At 40.0% G+C, this 22,416-nt stretch overlaps 1 protein-coding gene across 1 annotated transcript in view; it reads right to left on the bottom strand.

Moving 5' to 3' along the window:
• The window catches only part of LOC144647201 (dynein axonemal heavy chain 10-like), a 111,276-nt gene that overhangs the window by 20,611 nt on the left and 68,249 nt on the right, over positions 1-22,416 (bottom strand). The window contains 20 exon segments of the mRNA XM_078506967.1: positions 2,991-3,079; positions 3,918-4,239; positions 4,994-5,155; positions 6,296-6,385; positions 6,387-6,695; positions 7,485-7,772; positions 8,372-8,649; positions 9,340-9,556; positions 10,191-10,448; positions 11,282-11,576; positions 12,226-12,344; positions 12,914-13,105; positions 13,679-13,825; positions 14,449-14,637; positions 15,302-15,454; positions 15,970-16,104; positions 17,123-17,306; positions 20,341-20,444; positions 21,013-21,181; positions 22,069-22,292. Coding sequence (XP_078363093.1) covers positions 2,991-3,079; positions 3,918-4,239; positions 4,994-5,155; positions 6,296-6,385; positions 6,387-6,695; positions 7,485-7,772; positions 8,372-8,649; positions 9,340-9,556; positions 10,191-10,448; positions 11,282-11,576; positions 12,226-12,344; positions 12,914-13,105; positions 13,679-13,825; positions 14,449-14,637; positions 15,302-15,454; positions 15,970-16,104; positions 17,123-17,306; positions 20,341-20,444; positions 21,013-21,181; positions 22,069-22,292 — 3,924 coding nt within the window.

The raw sequence follows: 22,416 nt of genomic DNA, 5'->3' as shown, positions 1-22,416 counted from the left end.
CTATTTTGAGCGAATTTCTACTCGTTTCAGACAAATTTTTCGACAGTAAAAAGCAATTTTATTCTTCATCTCGCGAGCGCTGGGATTTAAATATGGCGTCAAGATACTTAACTACCGCGGAAGTGTTAAGAAGAGTAGTTCGTGGTGATTCCGACGGCGATTATTCTGATGAAAGTGAAGCAGAGTTATCGGAAGAAGACGAAAGCAATGGCGGACAAGAACACGTGGACAGTGATGGAAGAGAAAGCGACGAAATGACTTCGGAAAGTGAAAGTAGTGAAGAACCTGGTATGTTTTCTCTTCGATATTGAGTTTAGGATTTTTTATGTGTAGCTCAAGCGCATTTACAAACTCTTTCTAATGCAGAAATGACTGCAGTGAGAGATTATGTTATTTGATCGAGTTTTCTTGTAATCCAGAAGGGCATGTTTTAGCTTATTTTCATTGTAAAATATAATAATGCTTGCCTGGTTGTTTACATGGCGAGTGTAAATTTTTTCTGCTATTTTGCAATGTATTGAAGGCATATTCCTGACTATTTTGAGTTCAAAACAAAGCAAGGTCCAAACATTTTCTCAGGAATTGCAATTTTGTTTATCTAATTAGAACATCCTGGGTCGGATAACCATGACAAAAGTCCTATTCCGCCAGAAAGACAAGCTGGAGGAGAAAGGGGAAGGGGAAGGGGAAGAGGAAGAGCTGCAAGGGGAGGAGCGAGACCTGGTCGACCTAGACGTCGTCAAGGCCCAGTTGAGCCACACATTGATTGGTCTGACCAATACACTCCAACACAAATCCCTGACTTTGGAGAGCCACATCCAGGTCCAACTAGAAGGTTTCCAAATGTGAACACTACACGCGAAAGAGACTTTTTTGATTTGTTGTTTACTGACAACATATGGGAACTGTTAGTGCAAGAGACCAACAAGTATTATCAGCAGCAAAAGGCAGCTGACCCTAACAAGCACAAAAGACCATGGGCTCCAGTTACAAGAGATGAAATGGAGGCATTTATCGGGATCATTATTCTGATGGGAATAGTCAAACTTCCTCGCTTCGAAATGTACTGGAGTCAGGATAAACTAATCTACCAGGAAGGCATTGCCAATGTCATGTCTCAGACAAGATTCTTGCAAATATGGAGATATTTTCATTTAGCTGATAATGCAGTAACTATCCCTAGAGGTGCTGGTGGATTTGACAAGATTTATCGTGTAAGAAGTTACCTAAACATTATTCTCACAAACATCAGGGATGAGTACAGACTTGAAAAGAATATTGCTATCGATGAGACAATGGTAGCCCACAAGGGAAAGTTGGCTTTCAAGCAGTACATAAAAACAAGCCTACGAAATGGGGCATCAAATTATGGGTCCTGAGTGAGGCAAGGTCTGGATATGTTTACCGATTCCAAGTTTATCTCGGAAAAGAACACGGGCAACAACCTGAAAAACACTTAGCTCGAAGGGTGGTGCGGGACCTGACAGTGACAGAAACTGGTAAATATTACCATCTTTACATGGACAATTTTTACACTGACCCACATTTCTTCCTTGAACTACACAGCAAGCAAATACTTGCATGTGGAACTGTACGCCAAAACAGGAAAGAGTTTCCCAAGGATTTGATTATTACATCTCGAATGCAAAAAAACATGGATCGTGGAGATTATTTGTGGAGAGCCCACAACCAGTTAGTGGCAACAGCTTGGAATGACCGAAGGCCTGTTTATCAATTATCTACCATTCATCCTCCAGATCTTGATGGTCAACCTGCTACTATCAGCAGGAAGTCAGCTCATGGTGGAAATGTTGACATCAATTGTCCTCCAGCTCTACTCGACTACCAGAAATATATGGGCGGAGTAGATTTGGCTGATCAAATTGTGCAGACATTCAGTGCTATCAGAAAATCAAGAAAAGCCTGGAAGAAATTATTTGGCTATGGCCTAGAAGTGTGTCTCCTGGACTCCTTCATAATCATGAAGAAATTGAAGCCCAACAACACAGAATTCCTAAATTATCGTAAGGAAGTGGCACGGCAGCTCATTGCCGGAAGGTCATTCCGTGGCAAGGCTGGTCGCCCACCAACTCAACCACTGCCTGAAGTTGATGCTAAGAGGCTGAATGGGGAATACCATGAAATTGAAGTCAATAATGCAAGGAGGGACTGTGTTGTTTGCTCCAAGAGAGTCCAGATGAGAAATCTTGATAAGAATTATCGATACAAGTCTATTATTGTTTGCGTTACCTGTGATCGGAAGCCCTTATGTCTAAACAAAGATAGAAATTGCTGGGAGAAGTGGCATAGGCAACTTCAATACTGGCAGTAACATTATTGACAAAAACAGTAAAGTTCTTCATACATCTGTTATGTGCTTTTTTAAAAGCATTTCATTTTTTTGTGATTTTTTGTAAATTGTTCCACCGAGAGATTTGGTACCGCGAGTACAAAAAATGCAATATCTCGGGTTAGGATAGGAATATTTTAGTTCTGTTTGAAGTTTTCTATTCCCTGATAAATAAATTTTAATCAGAGGAGCAGTGTTTGACTCACATAATGATACTGTAGCTTAGGCCCATGGATGAAAAAAATGTTTTGCCCAGGGTGAAATGGAACCAACAAATGCAAATGACTCATACCACATGTGGTATATCCTTTTTTATGTTCTTTTATTGTAAATAGTTTACAAATTTCTTAAGCTTTACAATGATATATAGTTTATGGGAGGGTAACTTTAATACTTTTCTAGTTATCATTAAAAATAGTGACCGCGGTCACGTGGTTCGGAAATTTTCTGAAAAAATCCGCCGGTTAAAGGGTTAAGGATTGTAAAGTTCCCTCGTATTCACACACCCCACCCCCCGTGGAATATGAGGGGGTGAACCTTCTGTGTCGATGTGTTCATAGTCCCCTCACCAAGGCCTTACACCACAGATAATGTCTGTGATTTATTCATGGGAGTTTTCGATAACCAATCACATCATTACCTGGCCAATGATTCCTTCTTTCTCGTCATCAGGGAAAAGCGCGGGAACCATTCCTGACGTCAGCATGTTGTTGATTAGCTCAAGGAACCCTGGGAATGGAATCAATCAGTCAAACATCTTCACAAACTTTCACAACGGACACATTCATAAAGAACAGAAAGTCGTTGTTACAACAAAAAACTTTCTTATGTTTTGCATTGGTCGTTGTTGCACAAGACTATTTTAAAGGATTTAAAATAACAAGATAAAACTCAACTCGATGAGACAGCACGCTGAACGACTTTTATGCAGTATTTGCGTAAAACCTTAGTGTACATTTTTCAATTGCCTTAAAAACTTTGCAATATTTCTGACCACAAATCGTTGGAGTTGCTTCCCGTTACACCCCAGGGAAAATTTGTCTTTTCTTTGGTCTCGCCAATCGTTTAAATTCCCAGTCGGAAATCTATCCTCGAGAAGTTAGGAGCTGTTGTCGCCACTGTTCCAAAATTGCCATATAGGGTCATTTTTGATCGTATAGCAAATCCTATTGTTTCAAATTTCAACCACATTTCTTGATGCAGAATGACATCACTTTCACATTAAACCATACAAATTAGCTTGACTTGTAATAAAAACTAGAGCAGTTTTCAATTGAGTGTCGTAAAACCAGAACCAAAGTTATCAGTCTGGCCAATCGCAAACGACACAGACAATCCAGTGAACCAATCAAAACTCGAAGCAAGTACATGTAGCTGGCACGAAGCGCGGGAAAACGTGCGCGAGCGAGTCACGATTGGTTTTGGTTTTACTCCTGATTGGCTGAGAAAGTGGCGCGAGATTTTTTAGCCAATCACTAAGCGTAGTAATGCAAAACCAAAGCAAACGCAATTTACTTTCGACACTCAAGTGAAAACCGCTCTATTGCAAAACTCCAAAACAATTTACCTTCCTGAGCTACGTGAGCATCTGTGAACAAGAAAACCATTTTCTTGTTTTCCAGTCCAAGTTTTGAATAAAGTCCCTTCAAGTCCTCTCTGAAAGAGCTTTCGTCATACCCTCGAGTGAGTGTGATCTCAAACACCTCGCACCCAGCAGAAAAGGCGCCTAACTTGGTAAGGGACTGTTTACCACTGCCCCCTACCCCCACAAGTAGGGCGTGGCCTTTTTCCATGCGGATCACGCGGTGGACACGTGTTAGATGCTCGATGGCGTCATCGAATAGAACGAGGTTCATTGGTACGTGGTCCATGTTGTATTCCTCTAAGATCTGTGATTAAAAAAAATGAGGAATTACTAAGGTTGCAATCGAATGAGCGATTTTTGATTAAGTGTCGTAAAACCAAAACCAAGGTATTCACTCAAAGGACACAGATAATCCAGAGAACCAATCAAAACTCGAAGGAAATACATGTAGCCAGCACGAAGCGCGGGAAAACGTATGTGAGCGAGTCACGATTGGTTTTGGTTTTACTTCTGGCGCAAGCGTTTTAAAGCAATCACTAAGCGCAGTAGTAATGCAAAACTATTTGTAGCAAATTCGAATTACTTTCGACACTCAAGTGAAAATCGCTCCAAAATACAGAAAAAAAAGATTGAATCTAATTAAAGAACTTAAATCCTAAGATATCAGGTAAAGCTTACAGCTTTTGCAGCTTTCAGGTGAGTAATCGCGACCTTCAAGGCACGACGGCACAATTAAAGTTTTGCTCTGTTGCAGTAAAGTGAAAACACGAAACGAAGGAGAGACATGCCGCAAAAATCCGTTCTTTTGTTTTTTTGTGTAAGTGTGCATAGTTGAATGCAAGCGGTAGTTTGTTTCTGTACGATCTAGAATTGCTGCGCTCTTTGGATGAATATTATTATCTGTGGTATCTGAGCATCATGTTTAAGAATGAAAATGTGACCTGTTCCCCAGCTTGTTGCAAACATGCAAGCGAGTTTGAGAAAACTAAAAAGAAACTAACAGTCCATAACGCACGAAAGTCAAAGCGACAACGACATGAAAGCTGTACATTACCAACCTCATCAAAGACAGCTTTGGCAGCTTCATAATCCACAATATCCTCATACAGGCGGGGATCTTCAGTCAAGGCATTACGATAATCTCCAAACAGGATCGGCTCACGATTGACCGAGTCTACGTAGTTTGTGAAGTTCTGTTCTACAAGCTCCTCGAGGTAGCCCTGAGAATGGGAGAGAGGGGTGAGTAACGGCAACAAAAACTTGATAATTTAATTTTACAGGGACAGAGTAGGTTATGACAAACGGTTGCGTGGGGGGAGTGGGGTAAAGGGCGGGGGAGGTTGCAAAAAGGGGGACCCAGAGTGCAGGTGGGAGATCATGGGTTCCTGGTGGAAGGAGAATAGGCCAGACATTTTTCAACAAAAAAGGTTGGGGGAGGGTACTTTCCCAAGATTCACCACTGGTGATTATTGTAAAACCAGTGCCAAAAACACCACAGAACCATTTACCTTATTACATGAAATTTTCGCGACACGTTAATTTCGCGAATTTCGCGATTCCAAAAAAATCGCGAAATTAAAGTGACGCGAACAATAAGTGTCGCGAACATAACATGGCGCGAAAATTAAGTGACTCAAGTTATGCCAATAATTAAGAAAGAATGAGTAAAGTACCAGGAATTTTCAATGTAAATGGATTTTGTGGTCAATTAACTCAAGAACAATAATTCACGTACAAGCGTGAATGGCTTGTGGTCATTGTGACAACTGCTCTGTTAGTCCTGCCGTTGCGTTTTTGTTAATTTTGACGTTATTTTTTTCCTTTGATAAAGTCGTTTTATTTCATTCAAGGACATGTTAAATAATGCTGCCTAGGAAATGTAAATTGTGTGTTTCTTAAAAACGCGAAAATAAAGTGATTCAAAATACAACTGAAATTTTCGCAAAATCGCGAAATTTAAGTGTCGCGAAAATTTCATGTAATAAGGTACTTAACTAATGTTGAAACATGACTCCACGTAATTTTGAAAAGGAATAATTTAGAGGTAATTTTAGGAATAATTGAGAATTTTTTCTTCTATTACAGCAACGATTCAATTTTTTCTTGATTAGCTCGTAACTCATAAACAAAGGGTTACATGATATGTACTGAAAGAGAAATAACGCAGACTGCAAGTAATCTTTCTAGTATCTTCCAATTCCACCCGGCGTTCAGCCGTTATCGTATATAAAAGTGGCAAGCGACTTCTGGAAATAGGGAACTCAGCTCGATAATCGAACGTGGCGAGATTAACCAGGGTCTGTTGACAGTCTGAAGATCAATCAACAAGTCTTAAAATCGCCTTACTTCTAGGAACTTACATTAACGATCTTCTTATCCGATGCACTGGTCAGGCGATCGTAGAACACTCGAAGACATTCGTTCTTCCATAGTCGGACAAACTGTCCCGGGATTATCAAACCTATCGGGTGTGCTGAGGCACAATCCCTGGGTGACGCGGGACAAATCCCGCAGGTTGAAAATGTAGTGAAACTTTGAAGGCGTCGGTGGAAGGTTTTGAATGATCTTGTGATACAACTCCAGTGTACAGGAAGTGATCTTAGATGTTAACTCTCTGACTTCCTTTTTGAAGGGCTCCAAGTGGCCGTTTAGAATCGAGGAGTAGATTTTCATCAAGGATTCTTGTGAAGGGAAAGTGACGTTGAAGACGCTGAACAGCGAGATGAAACGTGGGTCCACTTCATTACGACCACCACCAGGCTGAAAAGGTAAAAGGAAAATAAAATACATGAAGATGAAGTACAAGCGTGTCTATGGGTGAGGGGAAGGGGGGGGAGGTGTGATGGGGGTTCGGAAGTCAAAATTAAAATGACAAACATAAGGAAGGTTTTTTTTAGTTGCAAAATGAACTTTAATGTCGTGCTACTAAAGCTTTAAGGAAATAATCCGATATTTTCACATCGACTTTTCCAAACTTACTTTAACACTGCAGTGCAAAAACCGCGCTGGAATACAAAGTTTACTGCTTGATTCAAAATGGAGAGAAAAAGAAGAAAAAACAAAGCTAGCAGAAAATAGACAAGAAATGACCCCAACTGTCCCGTTTAATGTTTTAACCGCCGAACATAACGTACGCTGGATTACCGGCCGCTGTTCGGGAAAAGGAGGAAAGAAGACCGGTCTCGGGAAAGCGGCAGAAATCGCGGCTAAACATAACGAGGTTAACTTAGTTTCTTTCCAAAAATGTTGTTTACGTATACTGTATATACATAATAATGATAATTTATTTTCTCCCTGGCTGTTTACACTTTAAGAAAGAGAGCTTGTTATTATAAGCTTGGACAGCTGTCAGCAGCGGGAACTGGCGTTTTGGAAAAATTCTCGAATAATTTCCAGTTCCTTTGCCAATGGTTCGACCATGAAAAACTCAAATTTCACTTGTTCCATAAGGATAAGTGACACTACTTAAAGACCTCCCGGACGCTTGGAAATTATTTCTCCGACTAAACCTCTCAGTGGATCTGAATGATCAGTTAAACCACACCATACCTTTCCCATGGCCGCCACAAAGCCGATATCCCTGTAGTTCTTCAAGTTGAGTTCCTTGCCTCTGTCGTACATGCCTCCTCTCTCCAACAGTAGTTTAAGTAAAGCGATTGGCTGTTGTGTTCCATACTCATCCACCTGCGGCATGTTCATGTCATCCATGAACACGAGCAATCTCTTACCCATGGGGGGACCGTAAGTGTCTTTTGTCCTCTTCTCTACGTTCGCTTCCAGATTTCTTTGTACGTCCATGGATGTCGTTCGAGACGAAAAGTTGATGTTGAGTAGAAGCTGTTGGCCAAGAACAATAAACAGCAATTAAATAAATATTTAAACAATTTAGCCTAACCAACAAACATTATACATCTCATTAAAAAAACCTGGGAGGCGCGGTGGCCTAATGGTTAGTGCGAAAAAAAAAATAAACAAACAATTAAAATCTAAGGACATCCAGATCGAGTGGTCCCGGTTCAAGCCCTGGCCGGGGCCACTGAAAACACTTGTGCTCTTGGGAAAGACACTTAGTGTGTCCTATCTCAATTAACACCGATACAGGTGTATAAATGGCTGTTTCGTGCCGGGAGAATTCAAAATTGCTGGGGGGGGGGGGGGGTAATCTCTGCGAGATGGACTGACCCAGCATCATACGGTTCTGCATCTCATGGGTGCGTAGAAATGAACTCAGACTTGTTAAAGCTTTATTTTGCATCAAAAACATACTCGGATAAGCGTCGCATCTTTCAGCTCTCTGCAAGGTGTTTGGAAATGTGAAGAAGATATACTCAAACACTCGCTACTAATGCTACATTAAAGGATTCTTCAAACGCCTAAATGATTACAAATTAAAATTCCAAATCATCAATTGATTAATTAAGTTTACAAACACGTACCGTAGAATCTTTGTCCAGGCCCCTCAAGAAATTCGCCGTCGTAGCAGACTTCGATGTACCAGTCTCTCCAACAAGAACCACGGGTCTCTTAATGCTGACCATAAGCTCCAGCAGCCATGTTGTCCTGACAGTGTCCACAGTGGGCACCAAAATCTCCGAGAACTTTTTCTCGGGGTCGTGAACGTACTCAGGGATGACGTCGATCCAGGGGACCCAGAGGAGCTTCTTGGAGTCAAAATAATACTCGAATAAAGTTGGCTGAGAACTGGGAATCTCACCTGAAAAGAAAAGGCAAAAACTTGAGTAAGGATAGTTGCTTCAGAAATAAGTGACAGGCTAAACCCTGATTTCTAAGCAACGCGACAAATACGTGGCTACTTTGAGGGTGTTGCATATTTAGATTTTGATTGAGTAGTCAGCAATGAATCAAAGTTCTTTGAAGAAGATTTCCTCGCAAAAAAGACGGCACTAGTTTCCCCATTTGTTGCCACGTAGTTTTTTAAAGACATTTCCTTAAAAATTTCTTGAGAATTAAAAGCTGAGGTTAGCAAGTCTATGAAAAAAAAAATTCACCAAGTAAATGACTTTGAACCCAAAAGTGTCAGTAGCTCGTATAGTGTGATCGTCTGGGTGAGAGTAGTTCTGAAAAGAACTAACGTTTGCGACTGATATTTTGGACAACCTGAGAGGAAATCATCTTCAGTCATCTTAACTCTGAAGATAACTTCCGCTCAGGTTAATAATAATAATAATAATAATAATAATAATAATAATAATAAAACTTGGTTAAAAGGTTGTCAAAACGTCAGCCACCAGCAAAACAATAGTCCTTTCCAGTTCAAAACAGTCCTTTTTTCTACTTAATCAGAGCTACTCTAACCCGGTCGTTCACACTAAATGAAAAATTTCATCTGTAACTTTAACCTAACACAAATCGAATCACAATACCGAAACAAATGAGTTCACACCTGGTCCAACAACTGTTCCTTCAGCGGGATTCTGAGGCAAAGAAGCGATTCTCTTGACGAACCCGTCAAACACAGTCCGCCCATCCTCGAGCAGGCCTCCCCCTAGAGACCAGGTCAACGCTGACAGGAATATAGCCTCTGTTGTTTCAGAACCGAGGAACTGAGCGTTTTCTGCAGGGGGGAGCAGTGCATCCAGCATCTGGGAGAGTTGTACAACCTGATAACAAAAGAAATAGTAATCAAGGTGAGCGTCAAAAATAACAATTCTCTTTACTTTCTTCCGTACAATTGTTATAATCCTGCTGGGAGAAATTAAGTTTCAGTCAATCATGACTGTCTCGTTGCCTACGTACTTGAACTAGCTTTTGGAATATTGAAAGGAAAGTTATACATAGTTACCACCCATAAAGAAAACAAAACATTCCCACACTTTTAGTAGACCAGGAAACAATTTTTACAGACCACGATAACACTGATCAAAGAAAAGTAACCAATTTACGCTATCAATTTCCTTTAGTGTCTTTTGCCAAAAAAAAAAAAAACAATTTCCACTGATCATGATAAGACTGGGCGTTTAAAGAACATTCACTATCAAAAGCTGTAGCGACCTCAAATTAAAATTTCCTGTCTTTTTCTCCTTGCCTTTCACGAGAAATTAAGAATTTTCTTGTCAGATACTAAATTTCCTGACCTTTTAGTAACCTTGACTTTTTCCCCTCTGATTTCCTTCTGACCTGTGCAAACCCTATTTTTAACAAGTTTGGTCGGCTAAATTCCCCTAAGAGGAGTAAAACCTGCGAATCTTCCCTACACTCTCTACTCAACTAGCGCCACTAATTTGCTTTACCTACCATGTTCAGATTAGTCAGGGGAATGATCGTCTTCAGTTTCTTTCCTATTTTTCCTTCAATGATCCCCTCCAGTATAAGGTCAATACAGGGTGGCACGTATTTCTCGAACAGTCTGTTCAACTCTTCTCTCTCCTTATCACTGCCACGGGCGTGATACCACTTCTGCCAGTATGGGTTGTACCCCAGGTTCTTAGGATCCACGTACACCATACCGCAACGGGACACGGTGGCCGGAGACGCGTAACGAAGATCTGCAACCTGAGTAAAGAGTTGAACATTTTCAGACTCATGATAACAATCCAGGATCTCCTTACTAGCTGGCAACAGTTTGTATTCTTTACCTTAGAAGAATATATTTTCTTTTTAAAGACAAAAAATGTCTCGTTTGATAAATCTGTATGCCAAAGTTAAGTTGGAAATGTTCATTACTATGCTACCGCATATTTACAAAGAAATACTTTTTTCAGCCGAATCAAATGTGATTTGTATGGTGTAAACTATAAAGACGATAAACTAACTTTACTTTCAATAATTGAGCTTATAGTGGTTAACACCATTTTCTTCACCCAGTATCCCAGAAAGAAAGCAAAATGAGAGTTTTTTGTAACCAATTTCGGAGTCTAATCTTGGAGAATATCCGGGCTGTAATTTTTTCTCCTCTTTCCCCTTTCTGAACAAAGGGAACACCTTCACTCCCCTGCCTTTCAAGCAAGATCAGAGAGTGCTTGGGGGGGGGGGGGGTGTAAGGGCCCATCTTTACTTCCGCCCCCTCCCCTCCCCCTCTTTTGGAGCAGCTCTAGATCCGTCCCTGAAAATCAATCCTCCCAATTTTAACTTTTTTTAGCGTGGAACGTAGGGAAAGACTATAGTTATAAGATCCAACCATATCAAATACAGTCAACTCTTTTAAGACCGACACCGGTGGGACCAGCTCTAACTGTCCGTCTTAGAGAGTTGCCCGTCTTACAGTGAGTTAGTGAAAAACGGCAGGGATCGGACCAACACCAGGTGTCCGTCTTATAGAGGTGTCCGTTAACAGAGAGTTGACTGTATGACGTAAACAACGAGGAAAACAACTCAATAAATGTTACCTCAAACAGCAGAGCACAGTGTTTCTGCAGCCGAATTCTCTCGCCATTAGCCAGTGTCAACAGCCTGTTGTCGTCCATAACAGAGTTCATGTTTTCAACCCACAAAGCGTCCACGTCGCTGTCAAACACGATGTACTTGCGTTCGTTCTTGTCAGTCGGTTTGTTGATCTCACGGAAGATACAGGACAGCAAACCATCGGTCCAGTCTCTTGTGACTGGGTCTAAAGTACCATACAGCTCCACTACTGTGCATGCTTTGGCGTTCATTACGTACAGTTTGGTGGCGATGCCAAGACTGGAAAAAGATTGGTTCAATAAAATTAGCTGAAAACACCGTAACAGGGTGGGTGTGGGGCCCTATAGGTTTTTTACGGGGCAGCAGGGATCGCGCAGTGGTGAGAGCACTCGCTTTCCACCAATGTGGCCTGGGTTCGATTCCCGAAATCGGCGTCATATGTGAGTTGAGTTTGTTGTTGGTTCTCGTCCTTGCTCCGAGGGTTAATTTCGGGTTCTTCAGTTTTTCTCCCTCCACAAAAACCAACACTTCTAAATTCCAGTTCGTTCAGGAATCCAAGGGCCACAGGTTTGTCAGTCGCAAGACTGTTAAGTGCAACCCTCGTTTAACAGTCATTTTCTTCTAGATTTATTTGTTTTCAACAGTTTGGAGCGTGAAAAAGTTACACTGACATCGTCTAGAACTTTCAACCTCTTCAGGGTTCTCTTCAGGACATGATCGGTGGCTTAACAGTCGATTTATTTATTTATTTATTTATTTATATTTTAATCAAATACAACATATACAATGAGGAACGAGAGAAAACAATTCATAAAAAAACTTAACCATTATTGTTGTGTTTTTTGTAATCTAAATTTTTTAACTTGTGCAAAAATTAGTAAATTCTACAGTAACTACTTCTGTGACAAATAAGTGCTGATTATCTCACCGTGTCTGTGCCTGTGCCAATGTGTTAATGACGACAGTCTTTCCTCCTCCAGTAGGACCCACAATCATGGTTGTGTGACGCGTCAACATGGTCTCGTACATCTGAACAACTTTGTCAGCCTGTCACGCAATCACGCATCAAATTCGTTACCTCGTTACTTATTGTTTAATTCTCATAAAAGAAACTGCCAAAAAAGGGTCAAAAAAGGCCCAGGAAGTAGCCAAAGTCTGTGGTTCAAAGATGAGAGGTTTGGTTTAGGGAACTGGGATTGTCCTCTTTTTTATTCTTTTGTTTTCCTTTTCCCTCTTTCAGAAATTGAAACGATTTCACGCAATGTGACACACTAGGAAAATGTGCTATCAATCCTGCATAGATTCCGTTGCTGCTGTTGCTGTTGTTTTGCTTTTTCTTTTGCTTGTTTGCTTTTTTGTTTCTCTAGTTTATTTTTACATTCGCTTGTTGGAAGTTTGTTTTAATAACTTATACGAAACATAAATTAGTTCGGTTCGACCTTTACGTATCACATCGAATCAAATTTTGCAGCTTGAAAAGTTGGTCAAAGCAGCACAGCGAACAACAAGAATAAATTCATCACATTTTTTATCAATACGTATAACATTTTATTTTATAAAAATTGCCTTTCATGTGCACTAAAAAGAAGGTCTAGTAAACAACATAATGGTCGTACCTGATGTGGAAGTAGGACATATTTGTTGTCTTGCAAAACTGCTTCCACAGCATCATTGAAGTTCGGGTAGCGGACCCTCGGACAGTCAAGGCCTGGAAATAAGTCAGCTATGAGGCCGAGGAAGAGTGGTACGTCTTCAAACACGAACTTTGGCAGGTTCATGTCACGCAACGCGCGCATCAACACTACATCCTGGGGGAACAAAGTTAGACAATGCGATAAGCAATGAGATTAGAGAGATGAAGGTTGAAGTTTATCCATTTTTAAATCTAATTTAAATCTAATCTAATCTAAACCTAAAATTGTTGCTGAGGTTAGCGGTTAATCGTTCTTTTCGTTGGTTAATTAGCGCATGTTTAAGAAATGTGCGATTGAAGTAAGACCGTTTACACCAGAGCTACAATCTTGGGAAAAAACTGTTAACACACCTAAGTTTAACTGTCACTTATTTGAGCATTGAAAGTGTTACTAAAAAAATAAATAATTCAATTATTCGCTAATCTATTTTAAAAAACGTTCCCCCTCTTCTCAATATTGTTTTGCCTTCAGTAAGCAAGACCAAATGACTTGGCAACCCTTTTACAAAATATTGGACAGGTTGGGGTGAGGGGGAAATAGCTTTCGCTATCCACTTAGTGGAGGTCTTTTATAAGAAGCTTCAAATCTGCGTGTATTGTTGTCTCAAGTAGCTCTGCCCAGAATGTTACATAGTACCTGTAGAACAGCGAACAAAAACTATTCTGATATGAATGATATTTAACTGACCTCGCTCAGATCAGGGGAGCCTCTTTTCAGTTCTCCTGCCATCACAAGCACGGCTTTTAGCGCACGAAGTCCAAAGTCGTAATGAGATTGTTTGGAGAGCTGTCCTGACGCCAGCTTGTACAGTACAGTCATCTTCTTGGCAAGAACCTGCAAGAATAAGTTGTATTTGCATGTTTCATAAACAATTACGATCATTAGATATCCGCCTAATTAATGACTGAGCATGCCGATTTCAAAAGTATTTGAAATTATTTCAAAAGGCTTTTTATTGGGTGTACGTTCGGCTGAACAGCTTGGAACAACTATTGGCTTGACTTTTAAGTTTATGATTTTATGGAACCTTTGCGTTTAAGATCGAGAGGGGGAGATTTATTGTCAAAGTTTTAGGTGTTTCAAAAAAGACGCATTGAAAATTTAAGTTTACAGTGTGAACCAGAAAACCGTGAACACTTTCCTCTTTCTTGCATATTTAAATTTCTGCAGGAAACCATCGAATGATAGCCCAAACTGCAAACATAAACAAATGGACAGAGATGGAGCCAGCAGGTTATTTTTCGTGAATAATTTGTCAACTATTTCCTCTGCTCTCTTGTTCATAGAAAACCGTGAAAGTGTTCACGGTTTTCGTGTTCTCACTGCAAGTACTATCAGGCTGCTACACTGGACAGGACATGCAATCGTTTATGCTCGAATGCTACAAATGGCTACAAGCAATAATTCCTGCTTGTATTGTATGTCCCCCTTGCAGATAATTGAGAGCTACCATTTACCTTGGCCAGTAAGAATCCTTCAGAGAAGAGCATGATCTCGCAGATCTGCTGCAGATCAGGTACAATACACACCACAGGTCTAAACAGAGCTTTGACACTCTCCGGAAGTTCAGTACGACCAGCATAACCAGGATTCATAGTGATGAAGATTCCCATTCGACCGTCCAGTGCTATCTCAGTACCTTCAAACTGTCAAGAGAAAAAAAACATGAGCACTGGATGCGATGAATAACTTGTGCTGGTCTTGTAAGAACGTCGCACACTCACTTAACATAAAAGAACCTAATAAAAATAATAACTTAATAATAGCTTAAGAAGTTATGGTAGACGAAAAAGCAGTAGCAAACGGCTTATGCGACAAGTCACAGTTAAACAAAATCATGTCAGAAACCTAAAACAACAAATGATTCAAAACCAATCTTTCGAAAAAACAAATTTCTGCACAAAAAATTAATGATGAAAGGTTCATTTACTTATCATTTTGGAAAACTTCTTCATTATTCTAGTTACTAAGCAGTTTTTTTGGACAAAGGAAATCAGGTGAAACGTTACATTTATAAGCAGTACTCTTACCGATTAGAGCGATTTTCACTTGAGTATCTAAAGCAATTCGCATTTGCTTTGGTTTCGCTTAGTGATTGGTTGAAAATCTGGCGTCACTTTCTCAACCAATCAAAATTAAAGCAAAACCAATCGTGTCTCGCACACGCACGTTTGCGCCGGCTATCTGCTTCGAGTTTTGATTGGTTCACGGGATTGTCTGTGTCCTTTGCCAGAGTGATTACTTTGGTTTTTCGACACTCAATCAAAAATCGCTCTATGCGTCGAGATTATTAAGTCAACTCAAGTTCACCTGTAGTCTCTTGAGATGATTGCTGAGCGAGTTTTGCAGTGTTTTGATTTGAGTGGAGATAACTGATAACACAGACACATCAATACGGTTGAACTCGTCAAAACAGCCCCAGGCTCCACACTGTGCCAAACCAGAGAAGATCTTGCCGATGGACTGGGGACGAAAAACAAGAAGAAATATCAATACGTTGAATAAAAGAGGCAGTCATGTTTATCTCAATTTACCTTTAACAGACTGAAATCTTGTTTAAAACGTTACACGATTTAACAATTTTTTTATTAAAATTTACGGCTGCAGACATTTAGATATGAATACATTCCAGAGAAAAAAGCCCAAGATGGCTAACGCAAAAACAAGTTTTAAACATGCCAATTGATTTAACTAAATTTTTTACTATTCAGAGTGAAAATGTTCCCGTTTAAGGAGGGCAGTGATAAGAAAAAGAGTTTCCCCCCCCCCCAAGCGTGCTTTAATACGTTGTTCAATGTATTGTATAACTAAAACTGAATTTGAATAAAACAAAGAATTTTAAATCAAAATTTTCAGACACAGTCAGTGTCTCACTTAAAAAAACACGCAAAAACACACTCTAAACTTGAGTACACAACCTTATCTATCGTGTCACCTAGTACATTGTGTCACGCAATTCTGTTTTGACTGTCACTCACCTTATAGTCCATGCCTTCTCCGCAGTTGGTAACAACACACAGTAATCCCAGTGCTTTGGCCAGATCCTTGACTGTTTCAGTTTTTCCTGTACCAGCTGGCCCGGCTGGAGCACCGCCAAGGTACATTGACAATGCCTAATATACAACAGGAGTTAAAATCAGTCGAAACAGCAAAGTAGCTGTGTCGCTCAGAAACGGACTCATTTCCTCAGAATGGGTGAAAAGTTGAACAAGAGATGCCTATGAGATCCACTAACCGGCTCCTCACTGCTTTCAAGTCAATATTTCATTGACATCAAACAAAGTTAAGTAGAGCATTAATCCAAGAGATCAGACGTATCATTATTCTTCAATCGAATTTTCACCCATATTTTGCGAGTAATAGAATCATTTATTTATGTTTTTCCGTTGCCATGTACCCTCAAGAACAACACCCCAAGCAATACACTTCATAATCACACACGGGAGTTAGAGATCCACAATTCCCCAATAGGCCTTATTCTCGGTATTGGACTGGAACTAGCTTGCAAAGGAGGCTCATGCGGGTAATCTTTTCAAATGCAAATAACATGAAGCTGTTTTTAATGATATTCCCCCGCATGAGCCTCCATTGCAAGCTAGATCCAGTCCAATACCGAGAATACGAATATGGTCTACCTTATTATAGAAAATTAACGATACATGTTATTAACGCGAATTTCAAAAATTCACGTTAATTTTATTGATGTTAACTTTTTTGCTATAAGGATTTGACCAGAACTTTTCTTAAATTCGCGTTAATTTTATTACGCGTACATTTTGTTCGCGTTGTTAAAATGCTTCGTTATATTCCTATAATAAGGCATTCTTAGCATGTCAAGTTTTCCTTGCGGCTGCTAATCTTCCAGACAAACTTTAAGATGATAATCAACTTAAGTTTTCTACCCACCCCTCCCTCCATTAAACGAGTAATACTGTTTGTTAAAGCCAAGTTAATTCTTAGATCCTCACCCGTGAGATGGACAGGTAGATTCTGTCAGTCAGGGGGGTGATGACCAGTCTTCCGTTCAGCCCCATGTACTCGTACCCATATCAAAACTCTCCAGTACATTCCCACCCCTCCATTTAACGACTGAAACTGTTAATACAGCCAAGTTAGTTCTAAGATCCTCACCTGTGAGATAGTCAGATAGATTCTGTCAGTCAGGGGAGTGATGACCAGTCTTCCGTTCAGTCCCATGTACTCGTACCCATATCCAAACTCTCCCGTACACTGACGGACCATTAACTCATCTGGCAGCTGATCCCAGTAAAACCTCAACTGACTCTCCCATTCAAATTCACGAGTGTCCATAATGCTGTCAGAAAACACAACCAAATGTTATGTTAGTATAAGCCTTTTCGCAAGGAAGCACTGGGTTCAGTCGTTTAAAGCAGGCTTAGTTACCCCATAATTACCGCAAAGTTTTATCAAAGAAATAGAAAACATTTTCCGTGCTTCAATTGAGTTATATTACTTTGTAGGCGTGCAACAACAGCCGAAAATCCCAGCTCACAACAATAAGTGTAGCCGGTCATTTGAATTATAAAACTAATAATCTTGGGCGTTTACTTTTTTTTTCAGCGTTTTTCTCTTTTCCTTTCCTTTCTTTTTTTCCTTTGAAAAAGGGATGTCCTCATATTAAATGTTGCTTTAAAAGTTCTTCTTTTCTGTAAAATGAACTGGGGCCGACATAAATTGGGACTGATTTGATGGAAAGGGACACTTTAAATTGCAGTTCATATTATGGTTTAGATTTATCTTTGCTTTAAATTTTTCCAAACCAGTTAAACTTGTATTTTCCTTTGTTTCAGATTACGATAATGAACATGAGACAATGAACGAGCGGTCCGTACGGACAGTGTAGTGTTTGAGAAAGTGGTCACGTGACTCGTCACCAGTCAAGCATGTATGTCTGGCAATTGTCAGACGAGACACGTCTGTCATGTTATTTGAGAACATGATCTGTCTAAAGAAGAGTTTTACCCAACACTGGCATCACTTGGCAAACTATTGATTTTGTTAAAAAAAACTTTAGCACATCACCTCAGTGACTAAAGAAGGTAGCTTACTTACTGAAAATAATTCGAGTCATCCTGCCACGTTCTTTAATTACGTGATCTGTCTAAAGAAGAATTTTCCCCCAACATATTGAAAACGGTTTTTCAGATCTTGCAGTGACTAAGGGAGGTAGCTAGTTAAATAACATCACTAAGCAAACTATAAATCTTGTTAAAAAAAACTTAAGCACTTCACCTCAGTGGCTAAAAAAGGTAGCTTTTGTACGGAAAATAATTCGAGTCAGTCTTGTGACGTTCTTCAATAATGATGTCCGTATGAACTTGCTACGTGGCTGACGTCTCAACAAGTTCACATTTTAATCACTTACTGCTAGCTAGCGTGACGTTTATCCTTTATAAGTTTTAAATGTCCTCTCATTTTACTTCCGGTATCTCCGGAATCCATTCTGCTTGCGCGATTACTCACGTGAATCTGTTGCCATCTCATAAGTTTTTTATCAGTTTATTTTGGCATCTTATGTTGCGATGACATTTTTCCCTATTAACTGCCCAGAGCTCAAATATTAATCTCTTACTGCTAGCTTGCGTGACGAGTATCCTTTATAAGTTTTAAATGTCCTCTCATTTTACTGCCGGTATCTCCGGCAGTAAAATGAGAGTGTAGTGTAGTGTAGTGTAGTGTAGTGTACAAACACTACACTTAAAACGAAGGTAATTTTTTTAACAAAAACAGATGGAATCAGCAGTGAAAGTATTGTTTTTTAAACTGCGAAGATTTCACACGGCACTCTTGCTGTTGTCATAATGTCTCAAGGTCTGAAAAGTTTCTTCTTAGGAAATATTCCGCTCTCAAACAAAATTCCCATTCATGGAAGGAAATACTTCAGAAATGTTCAATTTGCGTGACGGATTGTTGGTGTCGGGAAAAGGTCATGTTGCTTAAATTAAATTACTTGTGGTATTAAATTTAGAATCTTTCGCTTTCATGTTTGACAATCAAAGAAACTTTACTTGCCAACTCGAAGTTTTTGACATGTATTTGCTTTTTCTCTAGAGGCAAAAGACAAAAAATTCTAGCAATTTATACCTGGAAACGCTAGGATTTTAATCTTGTTTCTATTTACATACGATCTTTTGAAGGTAACCTGCGCCGTATATCGAGGATTTTGTGACACTCCGTCTGCAACGCATGTTATTTGAAAGCCGATCTTTTGAAATGAATGGCACGCTTGTTCTACTTCAGTGAGCATTAGTCCACACCTAGTGTTATCCCGGTAGCACTTCCACCTCACCCACAACAACCGCATAAGGGACTGGTCAATAAGTACCAGGGGGGGTGGGCCGGAGCAATTGGAAAAGTGGTGGCTTGAAAATTTGTGACCCACCCCTTCCTTCTGGCTCAAAACTGACTGGCCCACCCCTGATAAGAGGTTGAAAATTACATGACCCACCCCCTTTCCTAAAAAAATCAAGGGACCAATCATTTATTTATCATCTGTTAGGGGTTGGAGGTTTTTTATTTGACATCAGCTTTTAAAGTGGAATTCCTTACATAGACCACCCTACTTTTTCCTGATGAACACTGCTGTTCCATGTACGTCTTTTCCCTTTTTTTAACACACCAGAGAAGGATGAATTTATTACTTCCTAAACTAGTCTTTTGTAAGTTTTCCACCTATTTGTGTGTAAAGTCCATGGGAAAATTTAGACAAAAACATGTGCGAAAACTGAAACAGTATGTAATATTAATTCATAAACAATTATTGAATAGTTCATATTTTTAAACAGAAATTGAAAACAGAAACTACAACCACTGTCCATCATTCATATTTTGCAAAGTGTTTGAGAAAAGAGTTTACTGGTATTAAAAGGGCTAAAGCCCGACGCGAATCTATGCAGGTTGAAGAGAGACAGGCAAAACTGATCTTATGATCACAAGCCATCTAGGGGGGTCAGGGGGCATGCTCCCCCGGAAAATCTTTATATTTGGGCCTTCTGAAATCGCTAGAAATTCATTCAAAACTACTCACATGGAGAAATTTATCAATTAATGAATACAAATTTTCTTGGAACTGTAACAGTTTAAAGTTAGTGAATAAATAAGATGACCCACCCCCTAAATGGAGATCAAAATTACATAACCCACCCCTTTTCGAGGGCTCAAAAAATGATGACCCACCCCCTTTCTGCTCCGGCCCACCCCCCCCCCCCCCTGTACTTATTGACCAGTCCCTAAGTGTAGTTCAAACACTACACTAAAAATAAAAATTAAACTGGTTTAAAAAAATTTAAACCAAAGATAAATTAAAACCACGACATGTGCATCCTCACCTGTCTCTTACAAAGCTATCAATGATGTCTCGTGCATGAACTTCAATAATCAGCACTGTGTTGAACTTCTTGCGGTCATTTTTAGTTAGATTTGGTTGACGAACCTGAAACATGACGACAAAACAGAATATAAAAGGATCCGTTAGTAAGTAAAGCTTTTCGGGGCAAGGAACATTGCAGTTACAAGTACCTAGAAGTATTACTTATCCCCGTAGTTGGAATGCAGGGGGGTAGCGAGGATTTTTTTAAAGGTAGAGGGGGCTGTGTCACACCCAGAATACTTACCAAAAGTGACATTTTTTTTGGATGAGCAGTAAGCGTGGGGGAAGGGACAAGCCTACAAAATAGCTGCATAAATGGTGCGTCTAGCACTGATAAAGAAATATTTATGCCATGTTAATTCTTCAGGTTCGCGCGTTTTCGCCACCTGTATTCCAAGGTTTGTATGTTGTTGACTTAAAGGGGGGAGGGGACCGGGCACCTAGGGACCACCCCCAACCCCCAAAGCTACAACTTTGGGATGCTGGTCAGGCTACACCCACAATTTTCGTTTGTTTTGACCAGCGGCATCAAAACTATTGGTAAATTAAGCACATGCAATAAACCAATCAGCGCACACGCTTTACTGAAGCTAAGTTATAGTTCAGTGCATTGTGTGTAGTGTAAACACACCTTTTGAACAAGGTCGCTGATCTGTTTGTGCATCTTTCTGGCGTAGTTTTTCATTCCCATTTTGTCTCCTTTCTTCACTTTACGGAACACATCTTCCACTTCCCAAGTCCACCACACTTGGTTTCCAGCCAGCACCACCATTCCTTGATACGACATCATCCAGTCAATCCTGAAAATAAACACACAAAATATAACTGTGGACAAGGTATTGTTTTCTTTCACTGAACGAGAGAACAATAAATCGCATTTCAGTAAGTGGCGCAGTTTGTAGCAAGAAATATACGTCGATTTCTCATGACTCAACTCGGGAAGAGACAATAGGCGGTCACTAACATTAGAGGTTGCACAATGCCAATTAAGGGAAACAGGGACTGTTTGCAATCTAGTTTAACCTCTTTATCAGTTTCAAGTAGATGGCTGGAGACGAGATGTATGGGAATTAGTAAAGGCAAATTGAGGTTTATAGTCAAAAGGATTAAAGCTCTCCAATATAAGTGAGAATGATTTTTTTAGGTCAGGCTAAGCAAGTGTAAAACGTTACTTCCACTAGCTAGCAAATTCTTTTATACAAACGCAACTTTAGTTTCTCCCTTTGAACAAAAGTGGTAGCAAAGTACGTTTTATGCATGATGTTTGAAATCAATGATAATAAAATAAAAGTGGCTTAAATCCTTTTCAATACCTCGAGTCAGCATTGGATGACAAAATGGGGGTTACCTTTAAAACAATTACGAGTTGAACTCAACTTAAAACTCCGAAACTTTTCTGGACTTGTAAAAGTTAGTCACATTTTTAAGTGTAATGCTTCCGCTTTGACTGAAAATTTTGGGTAAAGAGAGAGCAAAGAGTAGGGCACGGAGTTCCCGATGTTGTGGTCTGGCCTATTTACATGTATCTATGGGTTCGGTGGTGGGACGAGATCAAACACATGGACGGATAGCGGCTGCCAAAGGCGCCTGATATGCTGATGTCCGATCTCATCCCGTAACTCTTATTGTGGAGGCAGCATTGAGCTCTGTAAATGTGCTATACAAGAACCATTACTCGAGCCTGTACCTGGACATGTCGCCGCCATATTTAAAGATGGCTTCCTTGGTGATAAGTCTGTTAGTCCGTCTCATCTCATTCAGCACGTTTGTCATCCAGTCCTCCACTCGTCCCTCGGCCGCCACTGGCTGCCTGAACTCCATGACTTCTGCCTCGCTACTGAGCATGGCAGTGGCCAACATTTCTTCACCAGTCCCTTCTTCAAAACGCAGCTTGGCAATGTTGTCGAACATCTAATAAAAACAGACAGGCCACATGGTTTTAAGTGTACAAGTAAACACCTAATTGAAGAAACGTTGACCTTGTAAAAAGCATAAACCATGAACGATATGACGCAATGGTATTCTAGGTATACAG

Source organism: Oculina patagonica, chromosome 3 (assembly GCF_052425735.1).
Source record: "Oculina patagonica isolate OP01 chromosome 3, crgOcupat, whole genome shotgun sequence".
In the NCBI taxonomy this organism is placed as follows: domain Eukaryota; kingdom Metazoa; phylum Cnidaria; class Anthozoa; order Scleractinia; family Oculinidae; genus Oculina; species Oculina patagonica.
Note: the sequence above shows the minus strand (reverse complement) of the source record. Positions and strands in the feature narration are given on the sequence as shown.